The sequence below is a fragment of the Sebastes umbrosus genome, chromosome 10, assembly GCF_015220745.1.
Source record: "Sebastes umbrosus isolate fSebUmb1 chromosome 10, fSebUmb1.pri, whole genome shotgun sequence".
In the NCBI taxonomy this organism is placed as follows: domain Eukaryota; kingdom Metazoa; phylum Chordata; class Actinopteri; order Perciformes; family Sebastidae; genus Sebastes; species Sebastes umbrosus.
Window position 1 is genome coordinate 24,121,309 of NC_051278.1, and position 19,882 is coordinate 24,141,190.

General features: G+C 36.7%; 1 protein-coding gene across 1 annotated transcript in view; it reads left to right on the top strand.

The window, feature by feature from the left end:
* Positions 1-19,882, top strand: part of LOC119495339 — a 296,329-nt gene that overhangs the window by 263,273 nt on the left and 13,174 nt on the right. The window contains exons 29-33 of the mRNA XM_037781700.1: positions 162-485; positions 716-1,012; positions 1,327-1,650; positions 1,882-2,178; positions 2,493-2,816. Of these exons, the coding sequence (XP_037637628.1) occupies positions 162-485; positions 716-1,012; positions 1,327-1,650; positions 1,882-2,178; positions 2,493-2,816 (1,566 nt within the window). The remainder of the gene's footprint in view (positions 1-161; positions 486-715; positions 1,013-1,326; positions 1,651-1,881; positions 2,179-2,492; positions 2,817-19,882) is intronic.

The window sequence follows — 19,882 nt, forward strand, 5'->3', positions numbered from 1 at the left end:
TAATATACCCTCCAGTTTGTATTTCAAATATGTTGAAGAATATAATGACCTAATGTGTAAAACAACAGCTAATATGAACATCTATTACATGCAGGTCATCTGAAGGAAGATTATTGTTAATGAATAAAAGCATTCAAATGCTGTATTTGTTCTTTTTGCAGGAATTCACACCATAACAACAGTCAGTGAAGTGTCAGTGAAGGCTGGAGATTCAATCTCCATCCCATGTCTCTATGACTCACAGCACAAGAACCATGTGAAATACTTCTGTAAAGGAAATCATTGGTCCTCCTGCTCTGATGCAGTTAAAACAAACCAACCAAGTAGTTCAGGAAAGTTTTCAATCTCTGATGACAAAAGCAGAGGAATCTTCACTGTGACTATGAAAGATGTGACGGATAAAGACGCTGATGATTATTGGTGTGCTGTGGAGATTGATGACAGGCCACATGACGGAGAGAAGTTTCACCTTTCGGTCACCAGAGGTAAGAGAACTTAAAGCATCTTCAACATTTAAAATCCCTTGTGAACACTGAGGAGATTCTCATTGTTTGCTGCAATTTTTTAATTACTTTGGCACTCAAAATTATAGAGAGTAAATGTAAAGGTTGAGGACATTAATTATCCACCAGTTGTAATAAGACGTCTGAAACATCACCAGCATGTCCAAAGGCTTCTGCAATTTTCTATTGAATACTATTTGTTTTCCCTTAAGATACGCCCGGTCTCTATGTGGATCATCAGGAGATTACCGGATATAAAGGATATAGTATAACCATCAATTGTCACTATCATAACCCTGGAGAAAGTGCGTGGTGCAGGGGCAGCTCCTGTGTGACGACGTCGTCTGGATCAATAGATGGAACAAGAGTAACCATCAGTAGGAGTGTCCCCAATGTTTTCACTGTGACTATGAGTGAACTGAGGACAGAGAGCAGCGGCTGGTATATGTGTGTTAAAGGAGACTTACAGATGCCAGTACATGTAACTGTTACTGAGCAACCTGCCAATAGTAAGTTATTATCAATTATAAATATAAAATTGTAAATTATAAATATTTTTCAAGTGTCATTTATAAATGTTTTGATTTAATATAGAATATATATTTGGATTCATTATTGTCATTTTACTCTAGTATTCATTGTCTTGTTTTGGTGTCATTGAGTAATATACCCTCCAGTTTGTATTTCAAATATGTTGAAGAATATAATGACCTGATGTGTAAAACAACAGATAATATGAACATCTATTACATGCAGGTCATCTGAAGGAAGATTATTGTTAGTGAATAAAAGCATTAAAATGCTGTATTTGTTCTTTTTGCAGGAATTCACACCATAACAACAGTCAGTGAAGTGTCAGTGAAGGCTGGAGATTCAATCTCCATCCCATGTCTCTATGACTCACAGCACATGAACCATGTGAAATACTTCTGTAAAGGAAATCATTGGTCCTCCTGCTCTGATGTAATTAAAACAAACCAACCAAGTAGTTCAGGAAAGTTTTCAATCTCTGATGACAAAAGCAGAGGAATCTTCACTGTGACTATGAAAGATCTGACGGATAAAGACGCTGATGATTACTGGTGTGCTGTGGAGATTGATGAAAGGCCACATGACGGAGAGAAGTTTCACCTTTCGGTCACCAGAGGTAAGAGACCTTAAAGCATCTTCAACATTTAAAATCCCTTGTGAACACTGAGGAGATTCTCATTGTTTGCTGCAATTTTTTAATTACTTTGGCACTCAAAATTATAGAGAGTAAATGTAAAGGTTGAGGACATTAATTATCCACCAGTTGTAATAAGACGTCTGAAACATCACCAGCATGTACCAAAGGCTTCTGCAATTTTCTATTGAATACTATTTGTTTTCCCTTAAGATACGCCCAGTCTCTATGTGGATCATCAGGAGATTACCGGATTTGAAGGAGGTGATATAACCATCAATTGTCACTATCATAACTCTGGAGAAAGTGCGTGGTGCAGGGGCAGCTCCTGTGTGAACACGTCGTCTGGATTAATAGATGGAACAAGAGTGACCATCAGTAGGAGTGTCCCCAATGTTTTCACTGTGACTATGAGTGAACTGATGACAGAGAGCAGCGGCTGGTATATGTGTGCTAAAGGAAACTTACAGATGCCAGTACATGTAAATGTTACTGAGCAACCTGCCAATAGTAAGTTATTATAAATTATAAATATAAAATTGTAAATTATAAATATTTTTCAAGTGTCATTTATAAATGTTTTGATTTAATATAGAAGATGTATTTGGATTCATTATTGTCATTTTACTCTAGTATTCATTGTCTTGTTTTGGTGTCATTGTGTCATATACCCTCCAGTTTGTATTTCAAATATGTTGAAGAATATAATGACCTAATGTGTAAAACAACAGCTAATATGAACATCTATTACATGCAGGTCATCTGAAGGAAGATTATTGTTAATGAATAAAAGCATTAAAATGCTGTATTTGTTCTTGTTGCAGGAATTCACAGCATAACAACAGTCAGTGGAGTTTCAGTGAAGGCTGGAGATTCAATCTCCATCCCATGTCTCTATGACTCACAGTACATGAACCATGTGAAATACTTCTGTAAAGGACATTTTTTGTCCTCCTGCTCTTATGCAGTTAAAACAAACCAACCAAGTAGTTCAGGAAAGTTTTCAATCTCTGATGACAAAAACAGAGGAATCTTCACTGTGACTATAAAAGATCTGACTGATGAGGACACTGATTATTACTGGTGTGCTGTGGAGATTGATGACGGGCCACATGACGGAGAGAAGTTTCACCTTTCGGTCACCAGAGGTAAGAGAACTTAAACATCTTGAACATTTAAAATCCCTTGTGAACACTGAGGAGATTCTCATTGTTTGCTGCAATTTTTTAATTACTTTGGCACTCAAAATTATAGAGAGTAAATGTAAAGGTTGAGGACATTAATTATCCACCAGTTGTAATAAGACATCTGAAACATCACCAGCATGTACCAAAGGATTCTGCAATTTTCTCTTGAATACTATTTGTTTTCCCTTAAGATACACCCGGTCTCTATGTGGATCAGCAGGAAATTACAGGATATAAAGGATATAGTATAACCATCAATTGTCACTATCGTAACTCTGGAGAAATTGCGTGGTGCAGGCCGGATGTCTTCTGTGTGAATACGTCGTCTGGATCAATAGATGGAACAAGAGGGACCATTAGTATGAGTGTCCCCAATGTTTTCACTGTGACTATGAGTGAACTGATGACAGAGAGCAGCGGCTGGTATTGGTGTCTTAAAGGAGACTTACAGATGCCAGTACATGTAACTGTTTTTGAGAAACCTGACACTAGTAAGTACTATAAGTAATATGCATTCATAATTATTTGTCAAGTACAACAATCTATGTGTTGATTTAATACAGAAGTGATATTAGCATTGAGTATTGTTGTATTACAGTGGTGATCATGGTGCTATTTTGAATTATTTACACAGCTACAGCAACAGGTTTAACCCCTGTGTCACCCACTCTTGAACCTGTGAATCTCAACCCTGCACCCACAGCTCAGGGTGTACACCCAAGGTCAGCAGCCTTTGCATTAACATACAGTATTTAGAGAAATGTGGACATTTTGTGATCCAGAAAACAGTCCTTGTAAGAATCTGTACATGTGTTTTTACTGACATTAGAAGATAAGTTCTACTGTAAGACTAAATAACTTTTTAACTGCAATATGCGACCAGGATGATGAATATATTTTTGACTACTGTTTAAATAAGACTGTTCTGTTTATTTATTTACTGTTAATTAATTTGCATTCAAATTTCCTGCTGCAGTCCTTCTGAACAGCTAAAGATTTTCGGCATCCCTTCGAACGTGTTCTTCCTCGTTGTCATGGTGATTTGGTTCATCTGTTTTATGATCAAAAGACACAGTAAGTAAATGGTGAACTGATGAAACCAATTTTTGTTATAAATTTCTGTTTATTCTACAATATTTAGTTTGAATTGAAGACTAGTTTGCATTACTGTCATCGAGCATTGAGAGTCCATAACAGGTGTTTTTTTTCTGTCTCTCCTTTAGTGCAGATCAGAGCAGAATCATCAGACACAACAACGGTACAATATGTGGATTAATATATATTTTCACAGAGCAAACTGAATTACACAGTAGAGATGATTTAATTGTAATGTGTTTATGTTTACTACAGTTCTATACTGTACATTTATTGTTGTTAAGAAGATACAGTAACCACAATCAGAACTTAACAAAACATGTCTGTGATCACAAAGCTATAATATAGTATTGTAAAGTATTGTTGATGTAGTCTAATGTAATGCCATCTAGTAAACTTCTGTAATCTTACTGTAAATTGGATGTGTTTTTCTCCTTCAACACAGGCTGAAGAGGGAGTAAGATACGTGAGAAGAACTTCAGATGAGGTAACCCTTAACCATTAAAACCATAACTCATATTACACAATATAAGTACACTTAAACACACATGAGTACACTTTTTATCATTTTTATTTTACAAACCACACCAGTAATTAAATGAAACAAATTTGAATTTCATAAAAAATGGAAACTTTCATATCTCTCTCTCCTTCTTTACCCAGAGGTCTGATGCAGAGAGTGATGTGGATGGAATATAAAGATTGAATATTAAGATAACCAAACCCTGTCTGACTCTTTTTACGTACTGTAGTTCAGTATTTTCTGCCGACCATTTTGTTCTCACCAAGTCAAAATGTTGCCCTTTAATTGAGTCTCTTATAAACTTGCATCATGTTTGCTTTGCATTGCATAGTTTCTTTTGTTCTCCAACTGGTTGAAAAGACGTCTCAGCAGCAAGTTGTTTGTTGTTGGTTTTTTCACCCTTGCCATGCATTTCTATCCACCTCTGCATAGCGGCAAAACATTGCAAAAAATGTTGTATTGTATATTGAGTTTACTGAGCTTAATTATTAGGTATAAATTCGTAATAATGTAATCCTCATTTTTATTTTCAGGGTGTTATTCCTTTAAAAGTGAATGCACATTTAATTTCATGTTTAGAGAAGTAATTATGTCAAATGTAACTAAATAAAGACAAACAACTTGCAGTGCGCAGAGGAGTACAAAATAATTAGGGCTGTCAACGTTAACACGATAACGCATTAACCAAAAATCTTTTTAATGCAACTTGTGATTTTTAGGTTGTAGTGGGCTCAGTTTTAAAGCTAGAGTGAAGATATCATCATAAGAAACTAGAAAACCTAAAGGATCCATCGGTACCAGCCATGTAGTTTAAATAATGCTCCAAACTTCCGTTAAAATGTTGGCGTGGAAAAACTGTCATTGCAATTTTCAAAGGGGTCCCTTGACCTCTGACCTCAAGATATGTGAATGAAAATGGGTTCTATGGGTACCCACGAGTCTCCCCTTTACAGACATGCCCACTTTATGATAATCACATGCAGTTTGGGGCAAGTCATAGTCAAGTCAGCACACTGACACACTGACAGCTGTTGTTGCCTGTTGGGCTGCAGTTTGCCATGTTATGATTTGAGCATATTTTTTATGCTAAATGCAGTACCTGTGAGGGTTTCTGGACAATATTGTCATTGTTTTGTGTTGGTAATTGATTGATTCATCATACACATTTGTAATTGAATGAAGCAAAATTAAAGGTTAAACTGTTCAATTGATCTGTTTCACGTCTGTCTCTTCTTTCTAACCCAGTTGTCAGATGCTAAGAGTGATGTAGACATGATGTACAATTCTGGTTACTGTAGAACAACAAACTGTACAAAGGATATGTATTTTTATTTATCATCCAACCAATTGCAACTGTCTTACAGGAGGGGGAGGAGAGATTTTAAGTGTTGCATTGCATATTTAACCTTCCTCTTGTGTTAGGGTCGGCACCGACCCGTTTTAGGTTTTAAATGCATAAAAGAACCACATAAATTTGTTTATTGCATCAAGGCTTTTTGACTTTATCAGGAACCTCTATTTCAACAAAATAAAACAAAAACATTTTTTTTCACTAAATTATAAAATGCTCTGGTAGAAATTATGACCTTTGTGTTGTTAGGGTCGGTTTCGACCCAGTTATAAAAATAAGATTATAAAGCAATAATTAGAGCCAAAACTGAAATCATAAGTGCACTGTCAGCCAACACACTGACGGCCAGCTCCTCTCCCAATCATGTGAGCTTTAGGGGATTCTCATTTTGCCTTGTTATCCAGTATACCTGCACAAAAACAAAACAAACAAAGACGGGCATGTCCAGACATGTGAGGTCAATTCAGTATAGAGTTGGTGACTTGCAGAGTGCACATCTCCAATTTGCAGCATGCAAAAATGAAAAGAAGATTTTCAGTGAGACAAGTTCTGGATCATATTTTTGGTGAAAATGAGGGAGAGGACATAGAGCAGCATAGCGATACGGATGAGCAGGTTTCTGAGGAGGAAGACAATGTGGAGTATCATCCAGAAGACACAGACACATCTGATGAGTCTGATGAGGAGGTCACCGGTGGTGAAGCTGCTCCCGCTGAAAGATTCAAGTCCAAAAATGGTAAGATCTGTTGGAGCTCAGTACCTCATGATGTACATGGCAGGGCAGCTGCTGCAAATGTCATCAAAATGACCCCTGGAATCACAAGGTTTGCTGTGACGAGAGTCAGTGACATCAAGACATGTTTTGAGCTATTTATGCCATTGTCACTAAAAAGAGTCATCATTGCTATGACAAACCTTGAAGGAAAAAAAGTCCATGGCGACATGTGGAAAGACATTGATGAGGAATACCTGGATGCTTATACTGGTGTTCTTCTTATTGCTGGAGTGTACAGATCCTGCAATGAGGCCACTGATAGTCTCTGGGACGCATCGACAGGCAGAAATATTTTCCGGGCAACAATGTCACTTCAGACCTTTCAAATGATATCAAGAGTCCTCAGATTTGACAACAGAGATACCAGAGCAAGATCTGACAAGCTTGCCCCCATCAGGGATGTCTGGGACAGATGGGTGCAGCTCCTTCCACTGATGTTCAACCCAGGGCCAGAGGTGACAGTGGATGAACGTCTTGTCCCTTTCCGAGGAAAATGCCCCTTCCGGCAATACATACCCAGTAAGCCAGGGAAGTACGGCATAAAAATCTGGGCAGCCTGTGATGCAAAAACCAGCTATGCCTGGAATCTACAGATTTACACAGGCAAAGCTGCGAGTGGCATCCCTGAGAAAAACCAAGGAAAACGTGTGGTCCTCGATATGACTACTGGACTGCAGGGTCACAATATCACTTGTGACAATTTCTTTACCAGCTATGACCTTGGACAAGAACTTCTCAGGAGGAAACTTACCATGGTGGGCACAGTGAAGAAAAATAAACCTGAGCTGCCTGCTGAAATCTTGCAGGTGAAGGACAGGGCTCCACTTTCCTCAAAGTTTGCTTTTACAGACACCACCACTGTTGTCTCATATTGTCCAAAAAAAACCCGGAATGTGATACTTATGTCTACTCTTCACAAAGATGCAGCTGTGTCATCAGGAAGTGACAAAAAGCCCACAATTATCCTCGACTATAACAAAAACAAAGGAGGAGTGGACAATCTGGACAAGCTGACTGCCACCTACACTTGCCAGCGAATGACCAGGAGATGGCCAATGGTTGTGTTTTACAACATCCTTGATGTGTGTGCATGTATAATGCATTTGTGTTGTGGACCCACATCCACCAAGGGTGGAACTCAACCAAAAAAAGCAAGCGGAGAATGTTTCTTGAGGAGCTGGGAAATTCCCTTGTCAAGCCACACATTGAGCGAAGGGAACGGGTGCCCCGAGACCCAGACGCTGCAGCCTTGGTCAGACAGCTGCAGAGCTCACCTAGCACTCCGTCCACGCCATCAGCAACACAAAGAGCATCCGCGCCAGCATCCTCCTCAGCCAGCCCTGCCTCAACACCAACCAGAACAGCCACAGCCACAACCCCACTCAGGCCACCTGATTCTAAAAGAAAGAGGTGTCAGGTCTGCCCAAGCAGTAAGGACAGAAAGACAAACATATTGTGCTTCAACTGCAAGAAATATCTCTGCAAAGAACACACTAAAAGTGTCACTTTTTGCCACACATGCATCTAAACACACACACATACACATGCAAGTTCTTGCACACAGAGACTTTTACTCTGATTTTGTTTTTTATTCGTTTTGGAACTAGTAATTGATTTCTATTGGTTTGATTTGCTTGATTGGTTGTTGTTTGTTTGACCTTGCAAATCTATATTTTGTGTTATGACTTGTTCCGCTTTTCATTTTGTGTTCGTATTAAAGTTCTATTGCTGGAAAAAAAGACTTTTTAGCCTTTTTCTTGAAGTAAATATATATGGGTCGAAATTGACCCGTAACACCATAGATGTTACTATAGTTAATAATATTAAAATGAAAAAATAAATAAAACAAATTTATTCAAGAGATGTGTATTCTACAGCTGATTTAAGACATGGGTCAAAACCGACCCGTTAACATAAGAGATGGTAACAGAAAGCTAACACAAGAGGAAGGTTAAGAAAATGAGGAAATAGAAACCATTTTGTTCTCACCAAGTCAAAATGTTGCCCTTAAATTGAGTCGCTTATAAACTTGCATCATGTTTCTTTGCCATTCCTTCCTCATTTTCATTTGTCTTTTGTTCTCCAACTGGTTGAAAAGACGTCTCAGCAGCAAGTTGTTCGTTGTAGATTTTTTCACCCTTGCCATGCATTTGTATCCACCTCTGCATAGCGGCAAAACATTGCAATGAATGTTGTATTGTATATTGGGTGTGCTGCGTTTAATTATTAGGTATAAATTTGCATTCTCATTTCTATTTTCAGGGTGTTTATACGCTCTCAATGTATACTAGCCATGTGTTTTAACTCGTTTTTTTATAAGTATATGTTGTTGTCATTCCTTTAAAAGTGAATGCACATTTAATTTCATGTTCAGAGCAGTCATTATTTCAAATGTAACTAAATAAAGATAAACAACTTAATGGTTGTTGTATAGCAACAAACTGTGCAAAGGTTATATATTTATTTACCTACGTCATCTAATCAACTGCAGCTGTTGGAGGGGGAGGAGAGATGTGTTGCAGATGTATATTTACTAAAATGAGGAAATAGAAAATCAGTCTGTCAGTGCCTTGGTTCATGTAGTTTTATCTGACTCTGCTCACTCACCAACATGACTGCTCATCTCAGCTTTCTTCTCATCATCACTGGACTCACAGGTCGGTCACTAGGTTCATGTTACAATTTAGAAATGTGGGGGTTTTATGCATCTAATTCTTTAAATGTCATTGAGTAATATACCCTCCAGTTTGTATTTCAAATATGTTGAAGAATATAATGACCTAATGTGTAAAACAACAGCTAGTATGAACATCTATTACATGCAGGTCATCTGAAGGAAGATTATTGTTAGTGAATAAAAGCATTAAAATGCTGTATTTGTTCTTGTTGCAGGAATTCACAGCATAACAACAGTCAATGAAGTGTCAGTTAAGGCTGGAGATTCAATCTCCATCCCATGTCTCTATGACTCACAGTACATGAACCATGTAAAATACTTGTGTAAAGGAAATCATTGGTCCTCCTGCTCTTATGCAGTTAAAACAAACCAACCAAGTAGTTCAGGAAAGTTTTCAATCTCTGATGACAAAAGCAGAGGAATCTTCACTGTAAACATAAACGATCTGACAGATGAGGACGCTGATGATTACTGGTGTGCTGTGAAGATTGATGGATGGTCAGATGTCGGAGAGAGGTTTCACCTGTTGGTCACCAGAGGTAAGAGACCCTAAATATCTTTAAGCACATTTCAAATCCCTTGTGAACACTGAGGAAGTTCTAATTGTTTGCTGCAATTTTTTAATTACTTTGTCACTCTAAATTATAGAGAATACATGTAAAGGTTTAGGACATTAATTATCCACCAGATAAGACATCTGAAACATCACCAGCATGTACCAAAGGCTTCTGCAATTTTGTATTGAATATTATTTGTTTTCCCTTAAGATACACCCAGTCTCTATGTGGATCATCAGGAGATTACAGGATTTAAAGGACATAGTATAACCATCAATTGTCACAGTAACTCTGGAGAAATGAAGTGGTGCAGGCTGGGCAGCTCCTGTGTGACGACGTCGTCTGGATCAATAGATGGAACAAGAGTGACCATCAATGCAAATGTCCCCAATGTTTTCACTGTGACTATGAGTGGACTGAGGACAGGGAGCAGCGGCTGGTATTGGTGTGTTAAAGGAGACTTACAGATGCCAGTACATGTAACTGTTACTGAGCAACCTGCCACTAGTAAGTTATTATAAATTATAAATATAAAATTGTAAATTATAAATATTTTGCAAGTGTCATTTATAAATGTTTTGATTTAATATAGAAGATGTATTTGGATTCATTATTGTCATTTTACTCTAGTATTCATTGTCTTGTTTTGGATTATAGCCACTCTTACAGCAACAAGCCATTTAACCACCTTATCATCAACTCCTGAGCCTGTGAATGTCACCACTGTTTTTGAGAAACCTACCACTAGTAAGTACTATATGTAATTTGCATTTATAAATATTTGTCAAGTACAACAATCTATGTGTTGATTTAATACAGAAGTGATATTAGCATTGAGTATTGTTGTATTACAGTGGTAATCATGGTGCTATTTTGAATTATTTACACAGCTACAGCAACAGGTTTAACCCCTGTGTCACCCACTCTTGAACCTGTGAATCTCACCCCTGCACCCACAGCTCAGGGTGGACACCCAAGGTCAGCAGCCTTTGCATTAACATACAGTATTTAGAGAAATGTGGACATTTTGTGATCCAGAAAACAGTCCTTGTAAGAATCTGTACATGTGTTTTTACTGACATTAGAAGATAAGTTCTACTGAAAGACTAAATAACTTTTTAACTGCAGTATGTGACCAGGATAATGAATATATTTTAGATACTGTTTAAATAAGACTGTTCTGTTTATTTATTTATTGTTAATTAATTTGCATTCAAATTTCCTGCTGCAGTCCTTCTGAACACCTAAAGATTTTCAGCATCCGTCTGAGCGTGTTGGTCTTCGTTGTCATGGTGACCTTGTTCATCTGTTTTATGATCAAAAGACACAGTAAGTAAATGGTGAACTGATGAAACCAATTTGTGTTATAAACTTCTGGTTATTCTACAATATTTTGTTTGAATTGAGGACTAGTTTGCATTACTGTCATCGAGCATTGAGAGTCCATAACAGGTGTTTTTTTTTCTGTCTCTCCTTTAGTGCAGATCAGAGCAGAATCATCAGACACAACAACGGTACAATATGTGGATTAATATATATTTTCCCAGAGCAAACTGAATTACACTGTAGAGATGATTTCATTGTAATGTGTTGATGTTTACTACAGTTCTATACTGTTGTATGTCTTTGATCACAAAGCTATAATATAGTATTGTAAAGTATTGTTGATGTAATCTAATGTAATGCCATCTAGTAAACTTCTGTAATCTTACTGTAAATTGGATGTTTTTCTCCTTCAACACAGGCTGAAGAGGGAGTAAGATACGTGAGAAGAACTTCAGATGAGGTAACCCTTAACCATTAAAACCATAACTCATATTACACAATATAAATACACTTAAACACACATGACTACACTTTAATATCATTTTTATTTTACAAACCACACCAGTAATTAAATGGAACAAATTTGAAATTCATCAAAAATGGAAACTTTCATATCTCTCTCTCCTTCTTTACCCAGAGGTCTGATGCAGAGAGTGATGTGGATGGAATATAAAGGGTGAATATTAAGATACCCAAACCCTGTCTGACTCTTTTCACGTACTGTAGTTCAGTATTTTCTGCCGACCATTTTGTTCTCACCAAGTCAAAATGTTGCCCTTAAATTGAGTCGCTTATAAACTTGCATCATGTTTCTTTGCCATTCCTTCCTCATTTTCATTTGTCTTTTGTTCTCCAACTGGTTGAAAAGACGTCTCAGCAGCAAGTTGTTCGTTGTAGATTTTTTCACCCTTGCCATGCATTTGTATCCACCTCTGCATAGCGGCAAAACATTGCAATGAATGTTGTATTGTATATTGGGTGTGCTGCGCTTAATTATTAGGTATAAATTTGCATTCTCATTTCTATTTTCAGGGTGTTTATACGCTCTCAATGTATACTAGCCATGTGTTTTAACTCGTTTTTTTATAAGTATATGTTGTTGTTATTCCTTTAAAAGTGAATGCACATTTCATTTCATGTTTAGAGAAGTCATTATGTCAAATGTAACTAAATAAAGATAAACAACTTAATGGTTGCTGTAGAACAACAAACTGTGAAAAGGATATATATTTATTTATATACATCAGCCAATCAACTGCAACTGTTGGAGGGGGAGGAGAGATGTGTTGCAGTTGTATATTTACTAAAATGAGGAAATAGAAAGTCAGTCTGTCAGTGCCTTGGTTCATGTAGTTTTATCTGACTCTGCTCACTCACCAACATGACTGTTCATCTCAGCTTTCTTCTCATCATCACTGGACTCACAGGTCAGTCACCAGGTTCATGTTACAATTTAGAAATGTGGGGGTTTTATGCATCTAATTCTTTAAATGTCATTGAGTAATATACCCTACAGTTTGTATTTCAAATATGTTGAAGAATATAATGACCTAATGTGTAAAACAACAGCTAATATGAACATCTATTACATGCAGGTCATCTGAAGGAAGATTATTGTTAGTGAATAAAAGCATTAAAATGCTGTATTTGTTCTTGTTGCAGGAATTCACAGCATAACAACAGTCAGTGAAGTGTCAGTGAAGGCTGGAGGTTCAATCTCCATCCCATGTCTCTATGACTCACAGTACATGAACCATGTGAAATACTTGTGTAAAGGAAATCATTGGTCCTCCTGCTCTTATGCAGTTAAAACAAACCAACCAAGTAGTTCAGGAAAGTTTTCAATCTCTGATGACAAAAGCAGAGGAATCTTCACTGTAACCATAAACGATCTGACAGATGAGGACGCTGATGATTACTGGTGTGCAGTGAAGATTGATGGATGGTCAGATGTCGGAGAGAGGTTTCACCTGTTGGTCACCAGAGGTAAGAGACCCTAAATATCTTTAAGCACATTTCAAATCCCTTGTGAACACTGAGGAAGTTCTAATTGTTTGCTGCAATTTTTTAATTACTTTGTCACTCTAAATTATAGAGAATACATGTAAAGGTTTAGGACATTAATTATCCACCAGATAAGACATCTGAAACATCACCAGCATGTACCAAAGGCTTCTGCAATTTTGTATTGAATATTATTTGTTTTCCCTTAAGGTACACCCAGTCTCTATGTGGATCATCAGGAGATTACAGGATTTAAAGGACATAGTATAACCATCAATTGTCACAGTAACTCTGGAGAAATGAAGTGGTGCAGGCTGGGCAGCTCCTGTGTGACGACGTCGTCTGGATCAATAGATGGAACAAGAGTGACCACCAATGCAAGTGTCCCCAATGTTTTCACTGTGACTATGAGTGGACTGAGGACAGAGAGCAGCGGCTGGTATTGGTGTGTTAAAGGAGACTTACAGATGCCAGTACATGTGACTGTTACTGAGCAACCTACCACTAGTAAGTTATTATAAATTATAAATATAAAATTGTGAATTATAAATATTTGTCAAGTGTCATTTATAAATGTTTTGATTTAATATAGAAGAGATATTAGGATTCATTATTGTCATTTTACTCTAGTATTCATTGTCTTGTTTTGGATTATAGCCACTCTTACAGCAACAAGCCATTTAACCACCTTATCATCAACTCCTGAGCCTGTGAATGTCACCACTGTTTTTGAGAAACCTGCCACTAGTTGGTACTATATGTAATTTTCATTTATAAATATTTGTCAAGTACAACAATGTGTGTTGATTTAATACAGAAGTGATATTAGCATTGAGTATTGTTGTATTTCAGTGGTAATCATGGTGCTATTTTGAATTTTACACAGATACAGCAACAGGTTTAACCCCTGTGTCACCCACTCTTGAACCTGTGAATCTCACCCCTGCACCCACAGTTCAGGGTGAACAGCACAGGTCAGAAGCCTTCACATTTGCATTAAACTATATAAATAGAATTCAAGTCTTTTTATTTCATTTGATTTGCATTATGTGATTTAAGTCGCAGTCTTCCAGTGGACCTGATGCGCTTCATCATCCCTTTGAGTTTGCTGATCTTTGTTGTAATGGTGACATTGTGCATCTGGTTTATGTTCAAAAGACACAGTAAGTCTATACTGAATTTTGATATTTCATACCAAAACGTTTTTGTTAATCGTAAATATGTTTTACCATAAATGTAGACTATTGTGCATTATTGTCATTGAGCACTGATGATCACTAATTGGAGTTTTCATTGCTTCATTTTAAGAGCAGACCAAAGCAGAATCATCTGCCACAACAACGGTACAGTAAGATATGCTGATTCATTTCCCGTTACATTTCTCTTACAAAGAAAGAGACGCTCTATCGTGGCCATTTGCTTAATTTAACATTGCCGTGATACCAAGCGAAATAAAGAGTACACATTTCAGAGACTATACTGTATTGTCCATTTGCAGCTGCAGGACTGCCATGTAACACTGTAGCTGAACATCTAATAGTTATATTACACAGAATGCATCTTGATAATATCATTCTTGTGCATCTTTTAATAGGAGAATAGAGAAAGCATTGACAGATAGAAACTTAATTGAGCACATATGTGATGACAAACACAGTGATAGGTTTAATGAATAAATCAATTATGGTTATTGGTTGCCATTCATGTTCTGTCCTCTGCTCCTTCAACACAGACTCAAGAGGAAGTAACATACAGTACTGTTAAGAAAAAGAGAAGAACTTCAGCCACGGTAAGTGACTGTATGAATATTATTGGCTGAACCTTATGTTTCTTTTCTTTTTTAAAGTGGCAGTATAGGCAGTATATTTTTGGCATCACTGGGCAAAAATTCCATAATAACCTTTCAGCATATTGTAATTCAGGTGTTCCGAAAGAAAACTAGACTTCTGCACCTCCTCATGGCTCTGTTTTCAGGCTTTAAAAAATCTACCTTGTGACGTGAGACTTTGGCCAATCACAGGTCATTTCAGAGAGAGCGTTTCTATTGAGCATTCATATTGGCTGTGCTCCGGCTGGTGGGCGGTGCTTGATATTTCACGGGTCACGGGTCAAAAAAACTTTCTCAATAGGCATTACAGTAACAGAGTGTGCCTGTGCCTAGTTTGACCGTTTGATCACAGTTTGTGAGTGATCAACAGACAGCAGCTGGACGGCAGACTCCAGATCAGCTCTGACTAGTTGTTTTCCTCCGGTCTGTGAAAGCTTGCAGATGCCATTAGGACACCAGAGGACACAGAAGCAGATGATTTTGATCAGATTAGCTGTCTCATGCACTACTGTCAGGATATAGTAACCGTTTTATAAAAATAACTTTTTTTAAGCTTGTTTGCTCCATTTCTACCTACTGCTGCTTTAATATCAGTCTTGTGTATCTTTTAATAGGAAAATATCCCTTTTAAAAAAGAAGTATACTTCAAGTTTATTTTATGAAGTAAACTTAAGTAAAGTTCAAGTTTATTCCCAAGTATACTTTATTCAACAAGTATAATAATATCAATATACTAGTAGTATAGTTGTAAGTGTACTACTTCAATACTTCTTGGGACTAAATTGGCATATTTTTTAGTTTATAAAAGTATACTTTAAATGAAAGAGTAATAAACTTTGAGTACACAACTAGTTTACATCCAAGTTGTATTTTGTACTGCAACTATAATATGAACTATACTACAAGTGGACTTATAGGTATACTGTTAGTTTACTAGTTATATACTTGTAGCGTAAACTATTAGTTTAAAAGTTTTTACTGCAAGTATACTTGTACGTTTTCTTAAGTGAACTTATAATACTTAGCAAAATAAACTTTTCTGTATACTTTTCAGTATAAGCCAAGTACACTAAGACTTTTCTGTATACTTGACGGTATAAACCAAGTATACTGAAGTATAATTTTGTTAAGTTTAGGTACAGGTAAGTAGATAGAAAGTAATCTGAAAGCATACACTCTTATTTTAAGTTTAAAAAAAGTGTAAAAATAGCATACTTGAAAAAAAGTATTTTTTGTAAGAGATAGTAAGCATTGACAGATAAAATCTTAACTGAGCACATCTGTGATCACACATACAGTAACAGGTTTAAGGAATTAACCAATTATGGTTATTGGTTGCCATTCATGTTCTGTCCTCTGCTCTTTCAACACAGACTCAAGAGGCAGTAACATACAGTACTGTTAAGAAAAAGAGAAGAACTTCAGCCCCGGTAAGTGACTGTATGAATATTATTGGCTGAACCTTATGTTTCTTTTCTTTTTTATTAAGTAAGACCCACCTCAGAATTATTAATATTTTCTTTGGACTATTATAAAGAATAAGGTTTTAGTGAACTCTAATTCCTCTCATGTGTTCACCTTAAAAAGGAAGTATTTTTTATGAAATGGTTCATGATTACTATTTTAACAAAGGTGGTCATGTTGATGTAATCTAATCAGATCTAGTCTAATAAAATGGTGTTTAGCTTTTATTTAAATAACGTTTGTTGTGCTCCTTCATCAGGCTGAAGAGGAAGTAACATACAGCAATGTTACGCACATGAGAAAAACTTCAGTTAAGGTAACCATAAACCATTAAACCACAACCTGTATTACACAACATAAGCACACGAAAAGACACACTCAAATAGCATTTATTATTTCATCATACACATTTGTATTCGAATGAAGCAAAAACACAAAAAAAGGTTTAACTGTTCAATCGATCTGTTCCACATCTGTCTCTTCTTTCTTACCCAGAGGTCAGAAGCTAAGAGTGTTGTGGACGTGATGTACAGCTCTGTGGTTACTGTCGAAGAACAAACTTTGCAAATGGTAAATTCTAACAGCCCAGTTTCACACTGTTGCTCACATACATAGTGTAGCTTTTCTTAACCACACTGCTAGTGTGGCGGTTGACTCTTAGTCTGCTTTATCGTTGATCTTTCTTACTAATTGTAATTTTTTCTTCTGTTCTGCAACAGGTTGAAGCAAAAGATGAGGATGTAACATATAGCAGGTTGGCCCAGCATCAGCAGAACCTGTAACCCCATGTTAACCCTACATCTTATCTGCCTGTCTATCACTGGACTCTTTTCTTAGATGATAGTGTTGCAATGTGTTGCCATCTGTTCTTTGGTTTTGCAACAACTTCTTACTTCTTTTTAATTTTGAGGGTTTACACTTTCTCCTTTTTTTATTCTCCTCTGCATAGCTGCAAAATGTTTCAAACAAGTGCTGAACTGGTCCTGGTTTCCCAAAAGCATCTTAAAGCTAAGATGTTTGCAATATCCATCTTACGACCCTTCTTAAGCTGAAGAGGTGTTTCCCAAAAACTTCGACAAAAGCATTCCTCTCTTAGCAATGATCCTATCGACTCGAAGGAGGTTAAAGAGCATCTTAAGAAGCTTCAGGACCTGCAGGAGGAACAAAAATAACATGTTTCATTGAAGTTTTTATTCTTTTTGTTTATTATAATCTGTACTATATTGAACAGTGATGTTGTTTAAGTGACGTTTGATGTAAAATGAAGGATAATGTTTAAAATAAAACATAAGAAAATGAAATGAAACTAATGCACAAATGAATTCATCAATTGATCTACCAGTTTCTGTTGTCGTCTTCCTCCTTTCCTTTTTCTTGTCTTGTAATATATTCATCTCTTCTGGCTGAAACGCCACTGTCCTGATGTTATTTTTGCATTTTCCCCATCTTCTCTTTTCTTTTTATTAATGGTGCATGCTTGCCACACGATTAGATGTTTAATATAGAAGAGACTACATTCACAATAGATGATGTGTGCATTCGTGAAGATTATAGGAACGGCCACTGCTTCATTTTGTGTTTAAAATGTGTTTAAATCTGCAGAATATTTTTTGCATCATTTTGCAAAAACTCCATAATAACCTTTCAGCATATTGTAATTCAAGTGTTCTGAGAGAAAAGTACATTCCTGCACCTCCTCATAGCTCTGTTTTCAAGCTTTAAAAATGAAACCTGTGACGGGAGACTTTGGCCAATCACAGGTCATTTCAGAGAGAGAGCGTTCCTATTGGCTCTTCATTCAACTTAGGCAGCTGTCAATCACTCGCACACCCCGATCAAACGGTTAAACTAGGCAGCACTAATCAAATATGAATCAATATTCTGTTGCTGTAATGACTATTTCTCAGCTCAAATGTTTTCAGAAACATCTTGTAGTGTACTGTTTAGCTGTAAAATGAGAAAATTTGTGACTCGGCTACCATGTTGAAATCGGTTGGGGAAATACCAAGCGCAAAATATATACCGGCGCAAACTTTCTCGTTTTACAGCTAAACAGTAGATTGTAAACTTAACCTGTATGTTTCCTTTGTGGTAACTAAAACGCAGGTTTTGAAAGATGAATAAGTACACTCAAATAGCATTCATTATTTCATCATACACATTTGAAGCAAACAAAACCAGAAAAAACAGGTTAAACTGTTCAATTGATCTTTTTTACGCCCATCTCTTCTTTCTTACCCATTTGTCAGATGCTAAGAATGATGTAGACGTGATGTACAACTCTGGTTACTATAGATCAACAAGCTGTGCAAAGGTTATATATTCATTTATATACATCATCCAATCAACTGCAATTGTTGGAGGAGGAGGAGAGATGTGTTGCAGTTGTATATTTGCTAAAATGAGGAAATGGAAAATCAGTCTGTCAGTGCCTTGGTTCATGTAGTTTTATCTGACTCTGCTCACTCACCAACATGACTGTTCATCTCAGCTTTCTTCTCATCATCACTGGACTCACAGGTCAGTCACCAGGTTCATGTTACAATTTAGAAATGTGGGTTTTTATGCATCTAATTCTTTAAATGTCATTGAGTAATATACCCTACAGTTTGTATTTCAAATATGTTGAAGAATATAATGACCTAATGTGTAAAACAACAGCTAATATGAACATCTATTACATGCAGGTCATCTGAAGGAAGATTATTGTTAGAGAATAAAAGCATTAAAATGCTGTATTTGTTCTTTTTGCAGGAATTCACAGCATAACAACAGTCAGTGAAGTGTCAGTGAAGGCTGGAGACTCAATCTCCATCCCATGTCTCTATGCCTCACAGTACAAGAACCATGTGAAATACTTGTGTAAAGGATATTTCAGGAAGTTCTGCTCTTATGCAGTTACAACAAACCAACAAAATTCAGGAAAGTTTTCATTCTCAGATGACAAAAAGCAAAGAATCTTCACTGTGACTATAAAAGATCTGATGAATGAGGACACTGATTACTGGTGTGTTGTGGAGATTGATGGAGGGCTAGATGTCGGAGAGTATTTTCACCTGTCAGTCACCAGAGGTAAGAGACCTTAAACATCTTTAAGCACATTTAAAATCCTTTGTGCAAACTGAGGAGGTTCTCATTGTTTGCTGCCATTTTTTAATTACTTTGTCACTCTAAATGAATGTGAATAAATGTAAAGGTTGAGGACATTAATTATCCACCAGTTGTAATAAGACGTCTGAAACATCACCAGCATGTACCAAAGGCTTCTGCAATTTTCTATTGAATACTATTTGTTTTCCCTTAAGATACGCTCAGTCTCTATGTGGATCATCAGGAGATTACAGGATATAAAGGATATAGTATAACCATCAATTGTCACTATCGTAACTCTGGAGAAATTGCGTGGTGCAGGCTGGGCAGCTCCTGT